Source organism: Myotis yumanensis, unplaced genomic scaffold (assembly GCF_028538775.1).
Source record: "Myotis yumanensis isolate MYYU_CA2020_CCGP unplaced genomic scaffold, mMyoYum1.0.hap1 SCAF_6, whole genome shotgun sequence".
Lineage (NCBI taxonomy): Eukaryota > Metazoa > Chordata > Mammalia > Chiroptera > Vespertilionidae > Myotis > Myotis yumanensis.
The window spans coordinates 19,269,511-19,286,400 of NW_027223757.1; the positions used below are offsets into that span (position 1 = coordinate 19,269,511).

The following is a 16,890-nucleotide window of genomic DNA, read 5'->3' on the forward strand; positions in this document are numbered from 1 at the left end:
GACTTTTTAGTACAGAAAGCAAAGGATCAAAATTACTGCTTTGGTACTTGAAGGACAGCAGTAACAATGTTCTTCAGACCAGTCTTTCTTCTGGATAATTGGCATGATGGCTCAGCCAGTATTGGCTATCAGTATGCATAAAATGGTATAAACCAAGTAATGCCCTTTAAATTAATGTTTTTTCACTCTACACAAATATCTTTCCCGCCAGAATATCTTGAATGCTTCATTATTTTTTTAAAAATCCAATCCAATCAAGAAGCTAAGAAATGAAAGTTGTATCATTCCATTTCCTTAATTGAAAAAGACTTTTCAAGTAAATATCAAAAGAGCAGCCCTTTAACTATTCTCAAGAAATTTATATAGATATCCCAGTTACTAGACTGGCTTAATTTCTGAAAGTATACTTGCATTAACCTATCCAAAGATTTTATTTTAATACAATGAAAATTACAGGTGTTTAAAAAGATGAGTTGTGATTAACATATGAGAAAATCAAATTCCTTGCAAAGTATATTTTGAAGAACTACCATTAAAAATAATATCATAGTGACTGAAATAGACATATTGATATTTTTAGAGCCATGCTTTGCTGGAATATTTTATGCTTTGTTTTTCAGTGAGGTCAGTTCTTTGGCTGAGAGCTGAAAAGCTGATGCATTACACAATATCATGTGCCTATATTACTGTAGGATAACAGTAGTTTAATCTGTCTGCCTGCAAACTCTTATATGAAATGAAGTGGATCATTAATTAAGGTGTTCAGTACTCTTTCACACCCAGAACACTGGTGGTTAAGAGTCCTCTATCTTCTTTCCCTTTCCTGTTCTTTCCAGATGAAAGCCAGTCAATGAAGATTGTTCTCCAGGTGCCAGAGGCCTGCTCAGCCCCCCTAAGAACTCAAGAAAATTTAGCCAGCACATTCAAGTATAAAATGAAAGATTTTAGTACACCACCATTCACACCACCATTAACTAACTCCCTACTTGTTCAGTTCCTAGTTCCTGACTGTTATAAGTCAAGGCTCTCTGATATATTCTTCCCCACCCACCCACGACCGACTCACCCTGCCTTGCTTCTTTTCATAGAAAGGTCTTAAGATTCTTTCTTTCTTTCATATCAGCACCTACTCATTTGATTCTTTCTAAAGACTGCAATATATACCATTGCATGGATATGCCATATTGATATAAAAAGTCCCCTAATAGCTTATTTGCTATTATAAATAAAGATCTTAGGAATATCCTGGGAGATATACATTGATATACTTTCACAAGTATATTTGAAGGGTAAATGTCTGGCAGTAGAATCGCTGAGCCAAATACATGTCTATTTAAAATTCTCATAAACTTTTAAATTGCTCTTCCAAAAAATGGCATCAATTTGCACTTCTACCAACACCTTTGTGAATACTTGGTATTATCAGACACTTAACCTTGACCAACCTGATAGAAGAGAAATGATATCTCGCTGTTCTTTTACTTTATGGTTCTTTAATTTTGATAATGTTGAGTGCTTTGTTTTAATTTGGTGGTTGATTATTCCTATTTATTTTATTATGAACTATGCGTTCTATATTTTGCTCATTATCTTTAAAAATGTGGACCATTTTGCACATTTGCCTGCCATTTTGCACATAGGCATTGCTAATCCTCTCGGAATCATTCCAATTGGCCATAAATATATATATATTTCTTATGTGAGGGTCATAGGATTTCTTTAACTGTGACCAGTTACTTTAAGTAATAAAGGAGAAAATGAGAGGAAAGAAAGGGAGAGAGGAAGAGAGGAAAAAAAGGATGGGGAGTGAGTAGAGATGGGGAAGAGGGTTACTGTCTGAGATGCTCTACTACTCCCTGTTTTGACTACCAATCCCTAGTTAAGAGCATGATTTCTGGGATGAGACTGCTTGGATTTGATTCGCAACTCTGCCACTTAATAACCATGCAAATTTAGGAAGCCTATGTAAATGACCTAAGCTTCAGTGTCCTCATTTGGAAATTGGAAATGGTAATAGTATATGCATCCTAAAAGTTATCGTGAGGATTTAGTAAAATAACCCAACAAAGCTGACAAACACCAAACGTGGCACGTCCACACCTGCAGCGGCTGCCAGTCCTTCCTGCGACTGTGCAAGCGCTGCCCAGATCAGACTGGGCGGAACTAGGGCGCCCTCTCCTTCCTGGTTCGTTCTCAATGCGCCTCTTTACTTGGGGACTCGGCTTTTTATTTATGTTTTGCATTTCTGTGGAGTTAATTTAAACAGTTAGTATGCATCTCCCATGGGAACACATGTGATGGTATAATGAACTATTAAAAATATATTCAAGAGACAATCTGCTTTATTCAGTCAGGAGAGGTAAAACGTATTGTGGGAAGCGTAGGATTTTATATCTTTCATTTATCCAGTTCCTCTGTTCACTAATAAACTGTGCAAGAAAAAGAAGACAGATTCAATATTCACTTACGTTTGGAGTTTGATACGAAGTATCAAAATAGCAAGAAAATAACTTACCTAAAGCTTATTTCAAGGCAATTTGTAAAATAGGATTTTCTCTATTAAAAAATATGACAGTTTAACAGGAATTCGCAAGAAGATGTTTTTCCATTCCTTTGATTTGTATTGGGTTCAAACAAATACTAATAAGTGATGCTTACTGAAATTGGGAGATTCTGCTTAATAATCCTATCTATTTGAGATTTTAAAAAGCTAATCCAATGTTCCATTTTGGTATATGTTTTTAAATGTCACATTAATGGGAGTGATGTCAAGAGGACATCATTACAGATGGAGTAAAAGACTGATTTTTTTGAAGTTTTTCTCTATAGAAAATCATTAAGTTGAGTCAGATACCAAGAAGAAAACATAATTGTTGAACATGTTGAAGTATCAAATGGTCATATAAACACATATTTTATATTATGCTCTGAAATAAATATATTTATGGTTAGATGCCAATAAAGTAAATGAACTAAATCAATCGTCTTGCTTTTTATAAACTTTGTATTACAATAAACTGAAATTGTATGTCCAGATATAAACTCAGAGAGGATTAAAATTGTTTTATCCTTTCTTTTTGTTTTGCTTTCTGTTCACAGAAAATGATGACGATTTAAATGGCTTGCAAACCAGATTAGAAAATGCCGATGTTAGAAATGGAGAGCTCCAGAGAGCTCTGAATGACACTTTGGCAAAGTTATCGGCAATTCCAAATGGTAAGCTTCTAGGCCACTACAAATTGATGCAGTTGTTCTGAACTTTTAAAAATATTCTATGTTTTACCACTTTTCCCAATATTACACCTCTGTTATAATACCCTCCAGGGCCCTCTATGCTGTCTCAAAGGGTAAGAACTCCTTTTTTATAGCTGCATAGTATTCCATGGTGTAAATGTACCACAGTTTTTTATCCACTCACCTACTGGTGGGCACTTAAGCTGTTTCCAAATCTTATCTACAGTAAATAATGCTCCTATGAATCTAGGGGTGCATATAGTCTTTTTGATTGGTGTTTCAGGATTCCTAGAAGTGAGATCACTGGGCTAGAGGGCAGTTCCTTTTTTATTTTTTTGAGGAAACTCCACACTGTTTTCCACAGTAGCTGTATCAGTCTGCATTCCCACCAGCATTATTATCCGCACTTTACAGATGACAAGCAGAGACACAGGATACTGATGGTCACTGTTAAAAGTGACATACATGAGATTTGAACCCCACATTTTAACTTCAGAGCTTGTGGTCTTAACAACTAATACTAGTAAACATACACTAGTAAGCATTTATGTCTACAGTATATTGTTTGTACAAATAGGATCAAGAAAACAAATGCATGTATTTATACAGTGCAGAAAATACTAAAATCTTAATTATTTTTACTTTTTTAACATGAAAAAATCTGAAGTAACACTCTGGATTTTCATATCACCTCTTTGGTAGTAAGGAGGTACATAGAAAATTTCTATAGATCAAAACAAATGTAAAAAACATGAACACATTGTCTAATATACCTGAAAAAGGATGTTAGCCATTTCTACACTTAAACAAAAATACATTGATTCCCCCCTTCCCCGTGTATGTGCAGATTAAATTTTAAGCCTACTTTTTATGAAGCTGTAAGACAGGTGGATAAGTTTTTTTCTCTTTAATATGTTTAACAGCAAACCACAATATACCCTTCTACCGTGAACATTTAGAATAAGCACTTTGCTCTCCTAAGAGCTAATCAAGTATTCATGGCAAAGGTCCCTGAGAAAATTTCATTGAGCTAAAATTTTACTTTATTACAACTGAATGAGACAAAAGTCAGCCTTCCTCTTCGTAGGTGCGTTCCTGAGGTCAGTCAGCTGTGGCCTCGCTTTGACAAGCATGGACTAAGCCACTAACTCCAGACCCTTTGTTTTGTTTCTCATATGCTCTTCTGCTGACAGACACAGCTGCTAAACTGCAAGCCGTTAAGAACAAAGCGAGACAAGCCAACGACACAGCCAAAGATGTGCTGGCCCAGATTAAAGATCTCCACCAGGACCTGGATGGCCTGAAAAAAAGTTACAATCAGCTAGCAGACAGCGTAGCCAAAACAAATGCTGTGGTAAAAGATCCTTTGAAAAACAGTAAGATCCCCTTTTTCATTTTGATTATGTCATTTATTTATTCACACTACAAGAGTACCGGCGTAGACAGTTAGAGCTGGAGGAGACCCTCATGGTGATATAGTCTGGCTTCCTCTCTCCAGGGCTTCTTCCCTCCGAAGTGTGTCCAATCGAAAGGAAATTAGGAAATCCCAAAGTCTGCATGATATTTGGCATAGGGATGCCAAGTACTTTTTAATCCTTCACTGTAATTAAAAATGTATTTGTACTTGGGAAACTAATATCCTCAAAGCTGGTGAGCTCCCATGGAACACAGAGGTCAAGGAGCATTCTAGTAGGAATGTGACATTAAAATGGTATCAACCTGAAATACTTTAACACTCAAAAATATTGATGTTTAATTATTTAGATTTTTCAGTTATTTAACATTTTCAGGAAATTAAAGCACTTATCTAGTTTACAAGAATATGTCTTTACATCTTTTGTATATTGCATCAAATTATATTTAGTTAATGAGGATTTACTGAGAAATGTGGAGGAACTTAATATAATGGTAATTTAACTGATTAAGTGTAATCAATAAACATTAGGAGATATATATTTCCCATTCTGTAAAGTGATAAAACATCATCATCATATGTGACACTTGATTTTTTGGATTTGTTACTCTCAAGAGATTAGCCCTCTTTATATAAGAACATTTTCATTGGGTATCAAAATATTTGTAGAGTAAAATTACAAAAACCCTGTTGTTGACATCATATGCTATGTAAGTGAGAGCCTACTTTTTCACACCACAGCCTTGAGTCAAATGCTAATGATGCTGTGAAATAGTAGGTGCTACAAGCATGACTCCTTCATGAGCAAAGAAGGGTGCAAACATATAACATGAACTTCAGAGCTAGGGAGAAGGATTTATTCCTCGCCATTTCTTCAAGAGAAGAAATAGATGAAATGCACTGGTTTTGTTCATGTGTTCTTATGTAAGCCCAGATAGAGCTTCTCCCTGGTCTTTAAGTCTCCATCTGAATTAATAGTTCAGGTGTATTCCAAGTCACATTAAAAAAAAAGAATGAACTTAAGTTTTAAAGTAAATATGATTCTCTCTTTTACTTATTTCATAATTTAAGATATTATTTCATTCAATTTTAGATTGATTCTCAGATGATAGCAGCCTTTTCACAATATTTATCTCTAATTTTTTTATCCTATCCTCTATCGAGAAGTTATTTGTAATATTAATTCAAATGGGCCTGTTTTCTTTTAGAACATTATAATAAAATTTATTTTAACATGAATAGTGGCCTCTAAATGACATGTTTTTGTGTACTTTTACTTGATAACACTAATTTGACTTTAAATGGGATGCATTTGTAATTAGTACCTGATGTGAAAAGTATCATTTTGTGATAGCTATTAGTTTATAATATGGATAAAAAATATCTCCTCGTGAATTTTCTAATTCTTTTTGTTTTACTTCCATATGAAATCACCTGCAGAAATCAGTATGTATATGTTTACTTATATACCATTTAATAACTTTTATGCTTAATTGCCTATTGCAAAAAACTTCAGCTTTGCATGTTACCATGTTTAGGTGTTGCTTTAAACATTGGATAGCTGTTCTTTCCAGTGTCACAGTATTAATATGAGATATGTAAAAGGAATCTTTCAAAAAATTCAGTATGTGAATGTATTTGAGAAGCACATAATAAAATAAAGTGAAATATTAGCAACTAGGCAACTACAAGAATATAAAAACATTCTCCTTAAACATCCCATGGTTTAAATTCAAAACCAAAAATAAAACTGCAGAATAGAAAATAATAATAATAAAATCCAACATATCAAAACCTGAGAAGGCTCTCCTCAGTGGAAAATGAGTGCAATTTACTTTTAAAAAAGCACTGAAATGAACAATTTAGACAATTCTATAAGTAAAACAAAATAAATTAACTGAAAGAGAGAAGATAAAAAAACAATAATGAACTAGAGGACAGAAACATAATAGACTTGGTCAGTCTGGGAGGGGGATCTTTAGGAATATAAAGGTAAAATATTTTAGATACTTGGCAGGCTTAATTTTAAAGAAGCACAGATAGGCAAAGTTCTCAAGGAGGCAGAACTAGATAAGAGAAGAAATTTAACACATACAAGGATACTTGGCAAAACTCTATGCTTATAAATTTTAAAGCTTAAAAGAGATAATTTTCTAAAAAACATTGTCATCAAAATCTATCTTGGGATGTTATTTTAAAATCTACAGCCAAATAATTATAGAAGAAGTAAGTTTTCAAAAACTACTGCACAAGAAGTTTTCAAAAACTACTGCAGACTCAATATCACAGACGATTTAATTTTAAACCTTCAAGAAGATCATTTCCATTTGATTTAATCTGCTCCACAAGGTAGAGAAGAAAAAAGGAAGGGAGTGGGGGAACCTGCAGACCCATTTTGAAACATTTGATAGAAACTTTTAAGAGCATTAGGAGAAAATGATCCATTATTTGCCTAAACCTAAGTCTTTGCTTAACCCCTTTTTTCTTTCTTATGAATTTAATCTTAAGCATTTTTCCTAAATTCTAGAATAATTCCGAGTAGTATTATAGAATTTAAGAAAGAAAAACTGGACAAATGCTTTATTAAAAAGTTACAAAATGAAGGGTAACTGTGTTTATGTTGCATTATCTAAAAAATTATGTAACAAGGGCTTCGACCCCAATAACCTACATCAGGAAGGAAATACTCAGTTCATGATCTAGCAACTCTATTAATTAATGTTAATAAGAGACCTATGTTGTTTTAAACATCACTAACAATGTAACTCATAGTTATGGCCAGGAGTTCAAAATACTTAGTTTAAACCTAGTTTTAAAATAATAATTTCCTTCCCTTTGAGCACATTTGATTAATTTCTGAGGATTCGTTCCCAGTGGTGCAATGTCAGCCAGAGAGCAGATCATTTGTAGTCGAGCAGAGCATATAGCCTTGGACCTTAAGCAGTTTCACTTTTTCATCAAGGTCTCCATGACAGAAAACAGACCAGCACATGCTCCATCAAATAACAAATGATACAGTTTGGATAAGACTGCCAGCATCCTACAGATAGAATAATTGGCTTTCCATGTGTCATTTGCCCTCCTATGAAAAGCACATGCTGGATGTCTACGGATCAGTGAAAAAACCTTCAGTTATTTGGGGGTTATACCCCTTTTGAAATTGTCACTATCCAACCTTTTTTTTTTAACCTACAACAATGGCAGTTTAATATGGTTCAGTGTAACAGAGAGAGCAGGGGTAATCAACTGTTCTTCAAAATGAAAATGAACTGCAGCATGATTTAATTAAAGTCTAAAAGAGGCCTTTAGTCTAAGGGTTGTTCAACATTGAAGGGTTTCCAGAAGACATTTTGTTAGCTTCTCTATTTCAGATGTACAAATAAAGACAGTGAGAGAAAAAAAGAAAACCAATTTTTTGTGACAAGCCTGATTTAAATATAGGTCTGGCTTGGGCAGACTTAGGTGACATTTTAAAGACACTTTCATTTCCCTGATTCTATGACTAAAATTCTATTTTGTAAAGGTTAGCTTTTTGGCTGAAGCTGGAATTAAACATCAAATTAAGTTTATTATATTCTCAACCTTCAGTGCTATCTTTCACTTTAATCTCAAAGCCATTGTTGGCCTCCTTCTCTAACAGCCCCTCTGGCCTGCTTGAGTCCAACTAAAATATTCCCTTTTGCCATCACAAGCTGCTTCAACAGTTGTGGCCTAGCTTCTGTCATGTGAATAAGATTAAATTCTTTTAATTCTTTAGTTAAGCATATTGCCATTTTCATTTGGCTCTGTGTGCTTGTGTGCGCACGTGCACTTGTGTCTGTATGTGTGCATGTGTGTGTCTTCGCATGTGTGAATGTTTGCATGTGTGTGCATGTGCGTATGTGTCTGTTTGTGTGTGCATGTGTGGTTTGTGCTAATCTTGTTCTGTGCAGTTGCAGATGCAGATGCCACAGTGAAAAATCTGGAACAAGAGGCTGATCGACTGATTGATAAACTCAAACCCATCAAGGAACTTGAGGATAACTTGAAGAAAAACATCTCTGAGATAAAGGAACTGATAAACCAAGCCCGGAAGCAAGCCAATTCTGTAAGCTGTTTTTGTTTACAGTATCAGTAACTGGTTGTATAGTTGGTATTATTTCCAGAAGGAATGTTTTCTCCCATGTGTCCTGTTGAATGATCTTTGGTTCTTTTTCTTTAACTTGAAGTTATTTTGGGGGGAGGTTAAATATTTTGTTTTATTTTTCATAAACTTCAAGAGATTCCTTGAGAAGGGTAATCATTACTAATTGTTTTATAAATTAAAGTTCTAACATTTCTTATTATTTAAATGGAGTAATACAAATTGCAAGAATGGAAACCTTATTTTTTTATACCAAAAAAGGGTGAATGAAAGTGACTTGCTCTTGATTAAAGCAAAAAAAAAGCCAATCAGTGGGGTTGTAGCAGGAAAGAATTAATAAGGTTATAGGAAGCAATAACAAAGAGGAACCATTATTTTCTATATATTCTTTTTTCTGAATATAAGCAACAACAAAAACTATTTTTATTACAAACAATTTTTATTGTTTCTCTTTTATTTTGGAGTAAGAATAGGAAATACCTAGCTGGTCTCAAAATGTTGGTCTTTATTGACAACCAGAAGACAATTAGGATAGAAGCAGAACTTTTTAGAACATAGCATCCTAATGAGCAAGGACAGAATTGTTAATGCCAATATGAACCTCTCTAGCCAAGAAACTTATCCCATGATGGTTTTAGAAATAGAAAGGAAAAAACAAATTTTCATGTTGCCAGGTTTAAACTCAAATCTTTTTAGAGACCCAAGTCTTCCGTCTCAAAAATTTTGTTTTCTCAACAACTTTCAATAACCAGAAATGACCTTTGTTAATCCATCAATTTATATTTTTTAGTAGTGGCCTAGAATATAAAACCCAGTGGCAATATATTCGTTTTCCTGCTTTAGACATATCTAATGCCTCTAAAGAAGGCCAAGACAATAAATTCAATGTGTTCTTTAAAAAGGAACTCATAACTGACTGAAGAGAAACTTAGAAAATGACCCCAAAAAAAGATTAGTGAAGATGATGTACATAAGCTCAGAGGGAGAAAAGTGGGTAGGGTTGAGAAGACATTTATTGAGCTCCAATATGAAAACCATGCAGGAGGTATGATGACAGGTGATCATTGTATATGCAAAGCACTAGGTGAACATAAATCAGATCTTACTACAAGATTTAAAGTTTTATCTAAAATTGAGCCAATGTAGAAAAACCATCTCCTTTGTTCAAGGCTACTTGCTATGAAGTACTCAAAGATGAATGAGGAATGCACCAAGTTTATACTATAATAGAAGAAATAAGACATGTACACAAATAACTCTCTAAGATAATGCGGATGTTGTGCTACACTGTATGGGCAATGGAGGTGCTATAAAGTTCTGAAAGGAAAGATCACCTCTAATAGGGGCCAGATTTCCTGAAGTGAGGGATTTGAGCCAGGCCTTAAAGTGAGATAGTCCTGGACATGGGAGCGGGGGGAAGGAGAAGGGAAGGCAGCATTCCAAGAAAAGGGAATTGCTTGAGTCAAGGCAGAGAGAGAAGAAAGTTTCAGGGTTATTTGATGCAAGAGTAGTCTGGCTTGCAAAGATTATTGATAAAGTGAACTTTAAACTGGAAATGTCAGTAAAGGCCAACCTTATCAGGCCCTGAATAGTAAGTTAAGCAGTTTCATTTAGCTGCAGTTGCAATAAACCTCACTGATGAGGAGAAGTTGAAAGTTCTTAATTATAAGATATAGCATAATCAGAGCTGAGCATTTTGAATATGAACCTGAGAGTAGTTTGTGATATAGATGAGAGAAACTAGAAAGAAGGAAGCAAGTTTTGTACAAAACCCAACTGTGTCAGTGTCAGGAGAAAGCAAGAGACTGACATACCACTCCTATATTTTGCAATATTAAGTTTGAAGAGGCAATAATAGTACATGTTCTATTGTGAATCACACACTTAGCTACATATTCTGCTTAGTTATGAGGTGGTAAAATCTGAACATTTTTACTATATCTTCATTTTAAAGAAATTTTGAAATATACCCAAATATTTATCAGTTATGAGAACTTTCCCACATCACCACCCACCCCCTGGGGAAAAAGATAAAATTCTGGCATGTAAATACATAAAACCTGTCTTCAGATACAAAATGAAAGACAGGTATAAAAGTAATTCCAGAAAAAGTGACCATTGCCTATGCCTTCTAAGGAAATTTTCAATCACTTTTAGAAATTGAAATTACAACAGATTGCCTTACTTTCTCAAAGATGTTAGAAATATGTAAGCAGCCAGATTTTTTTTCAAGTGAGTTTTATGCAAATTGAGGATGACATTTGCCTGATTTGTAATATTTGTAATCGGGCACGAGTGTCTGGATGTGGCTCTAACACATACTCAATGTGACCAAGAAATCAAAGACATTTATTTTAAAGTAGTTTTTTGTTTGTTTGTTTGTTTTGCTTTGTTGACTTTGAAATTGAGTGGCTAGCAGTCTTTTTAAATGAATGACCTAGTTGCTGGATGAAAAATGCAGTGAAAATCCAGTAGATATAATAATGGGATCTTCAATAATGTTGGACTGAGTTCATGATGATAAATTGGTAAATACTGTGCTTTAGAGATACCTCATGCTTAGTGACTTTTGTTTAGAGGTCTTACTGAAGATTCATATTAGAAATAACAACAGGTGATAGAACCAAATATCTTAAGAGGATATTTGTGTTTCAGAAATCTCTTCTCTCTATGAGGGATATATCCTAGAGATTTCATCTAGTGAAACTTATAAACGCTGTACTTGGAATTGCCTATTTTAAGTTAGTTAAAATAAATATCTGTAATTATAAAGAAAAACACAAAATGTTTAAATGAGAAATTAGTAGCTATGGACTGGTTACCAACAGTTTGAGCTGCCTGAATTTTTCAGGTACTGAGCATATATTCAAAACCATAAGCCAGAAAACAGAAATCCAGGGGATTTTGCATATGAATGTATAAGAGTTGACCAATAGGTTACTTTGCAAGATTAACTGCTAGCATATTTATTATAACAACATCCTTTTGTTCAGAGAACCATATGTTTTAGATATACAAAGTGTACTATGAAGTAGATTAATTGTAACTCCTAGTGCTGTTAAATACCCTTAACTTGAAAATGGCTGCCTTCCTAGACTTCCTTCCCAGATGGAGTTTCATCAGCTCAGTTAGGTCCTGGTGCTCTATCTCCTGCATTTTGGTCGCTCCCTTTCGAACACCCCGATCATGTAATCCCCTATCGTTTCTACCAGGTGTACCTAAGCAAGGGCAGACACTCCACCTGTGACCCAAATGGACATGTATTCCACCCATAGTCCGTCATTTCTTCTCTTAACAGTAACCAAAGAGGATTATAATACTGTGGTCTTTCAACAGAATTAGTTACTTACGATTAAACTAGCCATAAGTTTAAAAAAGCATATACTAGTATGAAATAAAGATAAAATAAACTGCACACATAGTTACTTTTGATGACTACCCCAGCCCCTCTGGATATGAATCCTGCTAGAAAGAGCTCAATCTGCTCTGTTCATGAATCCCTGGCAGACCTGGATGTCTTCTCTTTGATCTCGTGATGTCAGTGACACTTACAGCCTGCCTCAGATATCCAATTTGCCCAGTGTCAAGCTCTTCTCTGATGATGGTTTTGGTTCACTTGCTATAAATTCCTAAAAACTCACCATCTCCTATAGTTTTTCTTAAACACGAAGACATCTGAAGGCTGCATTTCCCCTCCCCGACCTCTACTACAGTCTCTTTCTCTTGCTTTACTTCCTTTTTATCTCCAAGCCCTTGGGTAGCCCTTTGTATAGCTGCTCCTCTTTCATGTAACATCCTCTGACAACTTCCGAGGCACATCTGTTCTATAGCATTAACACCCAGAAGAAAAGTTGTACATTTCCTGGTTCTGTTTTTTGACAATTTATATATTTTTTTAAATATATTTTTATTGGTTTCAGAGAGAAAGGGAGAGGGACAGAGAGATAGAAACATTAATGATGAGAGAGAATCATTGATCACCTGACTCCTGCATACCCCCTACTGGGGATCAAGCCCATAACCCGGGTGTGTGCCCTTGACTGGAATTGAACCCGGGCCACAGGCCGATGCTCTATCCACTGAGCCAAACTGGCCAGGGCAACAATTTATATTTTGATTCCCCTATTCTAGCACTTTATGTAGAAGGGAAATTCCATCATTTGTGGAACAAAGAGCTAACTTCCTGGCTGAAATCTACACAAACAAAAAGATTCTCTTCTCCAGAGCACAGACCAAATACTCTGGGGACCAGAATGGATTTCAGTGCTGTACCCTCAGTAAGCTGACTGGGCCCCACCCTCGGAGGAAGACAAGGACTAGGAAAGCAGGCTGAACAGGAGGCTTCCTGGATTATTCCAGCCCCAGGCCACCACACAGGGCTCCATTAGTGGGAGCTCCCATTTCTTTCGAACGCAAGATCTCCTCCACTTGGAGATGCAATCTGGACAGCAGATTAGGTGAGGAAGCAGTATGTGAACTCACAACTCAGGCACAGTCTATAGGAGATGCAACACATCTGCCTTATCCCCAGAAGTTCTCAAACAGATATGAATTTACAGATTTGTCACAACCCATCTCCTCCTTAGCTTTCTCTTCTAAATCCAACCAATGTTGAGTCCAGCACCTCTTCAGTGTAGTCTATACCACCCTTGGGGAGGAGTCCCATTACTGCCTACACCCACAGCCTAATTGGACCCTTGAAGACACCTCCTTGTGTTACCATGATATGGAGACTGGTTTGGCAGCTTGGCTGGAGTCTGCACAGCCCTTTCATGATGGTAACAATAGTGCTCGTTGGCTTTCTTCCACTGTGAAAACTATATGAGTAGCACAAAGTGCTAGAGGGAATGAGAAAATGGAAACTCACTGCTGGTGAGACCAAGAGGCTTCCGGAAGGCGGGTGTTTGAATCAGCTTTCCCGTCTCTGCCTCCCAGTCTGAGCACTTTCACTAACACAGTAACAGCTGCTCTCTGAGCCCAAGCGGCGCCCTCGCTGTCCTGAAAGTGCCCCTTTGATGGTGCACCTGAACCAAAGGAAATTAAATCAGATCATCAACTAGTGTTACTTGCGATTGAAGCAAGGTTCCCAAAAGGAAAATAAAAATTGGTGTGAACTGTGTCACTTCCATTCGCATAGGCATTCCTTCCCTAGCAATTTATAGTAATTTTTAAAGAACTAGTCAAAAGAAAAAGGAGCTGTTAAATATATGAGCAATGATAGCCACTGGAAATTATTTCTGTTTCGTTTCCTGGAAACTTAATAAAAAGATATCATTTGTTCTGAAAGGTATGTTCTGAGTGGAATGATTAGTATTCCCCGTACTGTTAGAACATCTAGAACACAATCTATTTGGCCTCTTTCAACTGTAAGAACATGGGAGAGTAGATAATTTCCTCTTGAAAAAATCAAAGAAAAATGGTTTTCTATTTGAAGTGATACCAAAATCGCTGAAATTTGAATTGCAAAATTTCATTTAACAACCTTAATAAAGATATTCCATTAGCTTCATGTAAAACCGCCTTTTGAAAATGTTCCTAAAGGAATAAAGTATGAAGGTAAGAATTCGTTAGTTGGCAGGCTTCAAAACATAGTAGTGTGCTAACAAAACATGTGACTGTGAGCGGCTTATTGTCAAAATGCTGGTGGAAAGCTGCTTTTCTCGGCCCTCATTAGTGAGTATAATAGTGTCTGCATATGGGCATTTAATGATAGCATTTGATAATAGAAAAATAACTTCAAAGAAGAGATGGTGATGATGGCTTTGCGGTTGTTTGGGAGCTCTTTAAACTTTCTGAGAGATTTAGTCTTGGTTCTTTGTACCTTGTTTTTCTTAAAGATCAAAGTATCTGTGTCTTCGGGAGGTGACTGCATTCGAACATACAAGCCAGAAATCAAGAAAGGAAGCTACAATAATATCATTGTCAACGTAAAGACACCTGTTGCTGACAACCTCCTTTTTTATCTTGGAAGTGCCAAATTTGTAAGTCCAATATTCAGCATGTCTTGGCTTACTGTATATATGTACAGTCGGAGGTTAATCCTGGTAGTGTGGGAAATGTATGGAATCTAGTAACATGGTCCCAAAATTATGTAATGTAGCCTTTCAGACTTGGAAAACCTCAGAATCTTACCACACAAAGTTAGAAGGCAAATGAAATGAAGAAAACTTTTTACAGCACTTAGGCACATGTGCTTTTATGAGTGTAAGAAGCATTTATTTCGAATTATATTTCCAGATCCAGTTATTTAAGAAGAAAGACTAATAGGAATAAAGCTCTTTTTTGTTGTTTTTTTACTTTTCTCTAACTGAGAAATTACAATGAACCTTCATAGTCAATGAAAATGGCAATTTGTATACTAATTTTTGGCCAATGAAAAATTTTCTGATTCATGTTGAGTTTCTTCAGAAGCTCACCAGAAACTTCTAATTCCTTTCATTTTCTTTTTTAACTACTTGGCTTTGCATGCATGGGGACCTTCTAAAATGAACATGACTTTTCAACAGCCCACTCATCTCATAAGTCAATACTTGGAATTCAAGTGAGAAGTTTGAGGTCACCTTGAGTAGAAAATCATAGCTGATCCTTCAAAAATATCAGTGCTCTTGAAGAAAACAATGAATTATGAATATTTTCCTTTACCTCTTCCACAAGTATCAGAGTAAGAAAAGACTTTGTCTCAAAATTAGTCCTAGCTAGAGTTGATTAAATTAACACATATACCTCAGCAGTATGGACAGCTGTGTTGCTCTAAAGATACAATAATAAAATATTGTTTAACCATACATAATAATAGTTCATATTACTTGGGAAATTTATTCATGTGGCTTCTAATTATTTTACCTATACCCGTGGTCGGCAAACTGCGGCTCACGAACCACATGAGGCTCTTTGGCACCTTGAGTGTGGCTCTTCCTAAGCCTTAGGAGTACCCTAATTAAGTTAATAACAATGTACCTACCTATATAGTTTAAGTTTAAAAAATTTGGCTCTCAAAAGAGATTTCAATCGTTGTACTGTTGATATTTGGCTCTGTTGACTAATGAGTTTGCCGACCACTGACCTATACCTACACGGCACCTGTTAAGAGAACTCTGCTGGCCTCCTCTTATTAGGTATTTTATATTGATAGGTATTCTGTTTGTGTTTCTCTGAACTAGATTGACTTTCTGGCTATAGAAATGCGTAAAGGCAAAGTAAGCTTCCTCTGGGATGTTGGATCTGGAGTTGGACGTGTGGAGTATCCAGATTTGACTATTGATGACTCCTATTGGTACCGTATTGAGGCATCAAGGTAACTAACTCAATAAAGATTTAAGTAAATTACAGGATTTTGGAGTAGTTTCTCAGTTTATAAGAAAACTCTTATTTTCCTCTCAAGAAGGTATGTATACAAATTTTTATGCATACTTCAAATGTATGTATATATTTGTGTATATATACACAATATATACACAAATTTTAATATTATGTGACTATGTATACATGTGTGCAAATTGGCATCTTCGTAGTGCCTATTAAGATCTGACAAACCGTCAAGATATTGACCACAGTGACCATTTATTTTGGCCCCCTTACCTGGCTGTCCCATAGGAATTTTGAGTTTATGTTGTTTTGTGTCATACTGCCACACCTGAAGAGTGCTGAGATTTGGCCTTATTCAGAACAAGCCAGCGCATAAGAGCTGCCTTTAGTGCCTATCTCAAATGTGCACAATTCCTCTTCTCATCTACATAGCAGCCTTGCCTACCAGAATGTGCAGTCTCTAAACGCTGGCGTGAATATATGTCAGGTCCACACTACTCAAAATGGGAAATAACAGGAAATTGATTAATTCAATCTTTGAAGCTTTAATTTTTTTGAATATATTTTATTGATTTTTTACAGAGAGGAAGGGAGAGAGATAGAGAGTTAGAAATATCAATGAGAGAGAAACATCGGTCAGCTGCCTCCTGCACACCTCCTACTGGGAATGTGCCCACAACCAAGGTACATGTCCTTGACCAGAATCGAACTGGGACCTTACAGTCCACAGGCCAACACTCTATCCACTGAGCGAAACCGGTTAGGGATGAAGCTTTAATTCAATTAACTTCTAGCAGTGTAAAGATTCCTTAGA

The 16,890-nt window shown here is 35.8% G+C and overlaps 1 protein-coding gene and 1 pseudogene across 1 annotated transcript in view; one reads left to right on the plus strand and one right to left on the minus strand.

Moving 5' to 3' along the window:
- LAMA2 (laminin subunit alpha 2) overlaps nt 1-16,890 on the plus strand; it is a 472,106-nt gene that overhangs the window by 400,210 nt on the left and 55,006 nt on the right. The window contains exons 42-47 of the mRNA XM_070417672.1: nt 3,100-3,216; nt 4,428-4,610; nt 6,089-6,094; nt 8,581-8,735; nt 14,609-14,752; nt 15,932-16,065. Coding sequence (XP_070273773.1) covers nt 3,100-3,216; nt 4,428-4,610; nt 6,089-6,094; nt 8,581-8,735; nt 14,609-14,752; nt 15,932-16,065 — 739 coding nt within the window. The remainder of the gene's footprint in view (nt 1-3,099; nt 3,217-4,427; nt 4,611-6,088; nt 6,095-8,580; nt 8,736-14,608; nt 14,753-15,931; nt 16,066-16,890) is intronic.
- LOC139013336 (U6 spliceosomal RNA) lies at nt 1,595-1,692 on the minus strand (annotated as a pseudogene).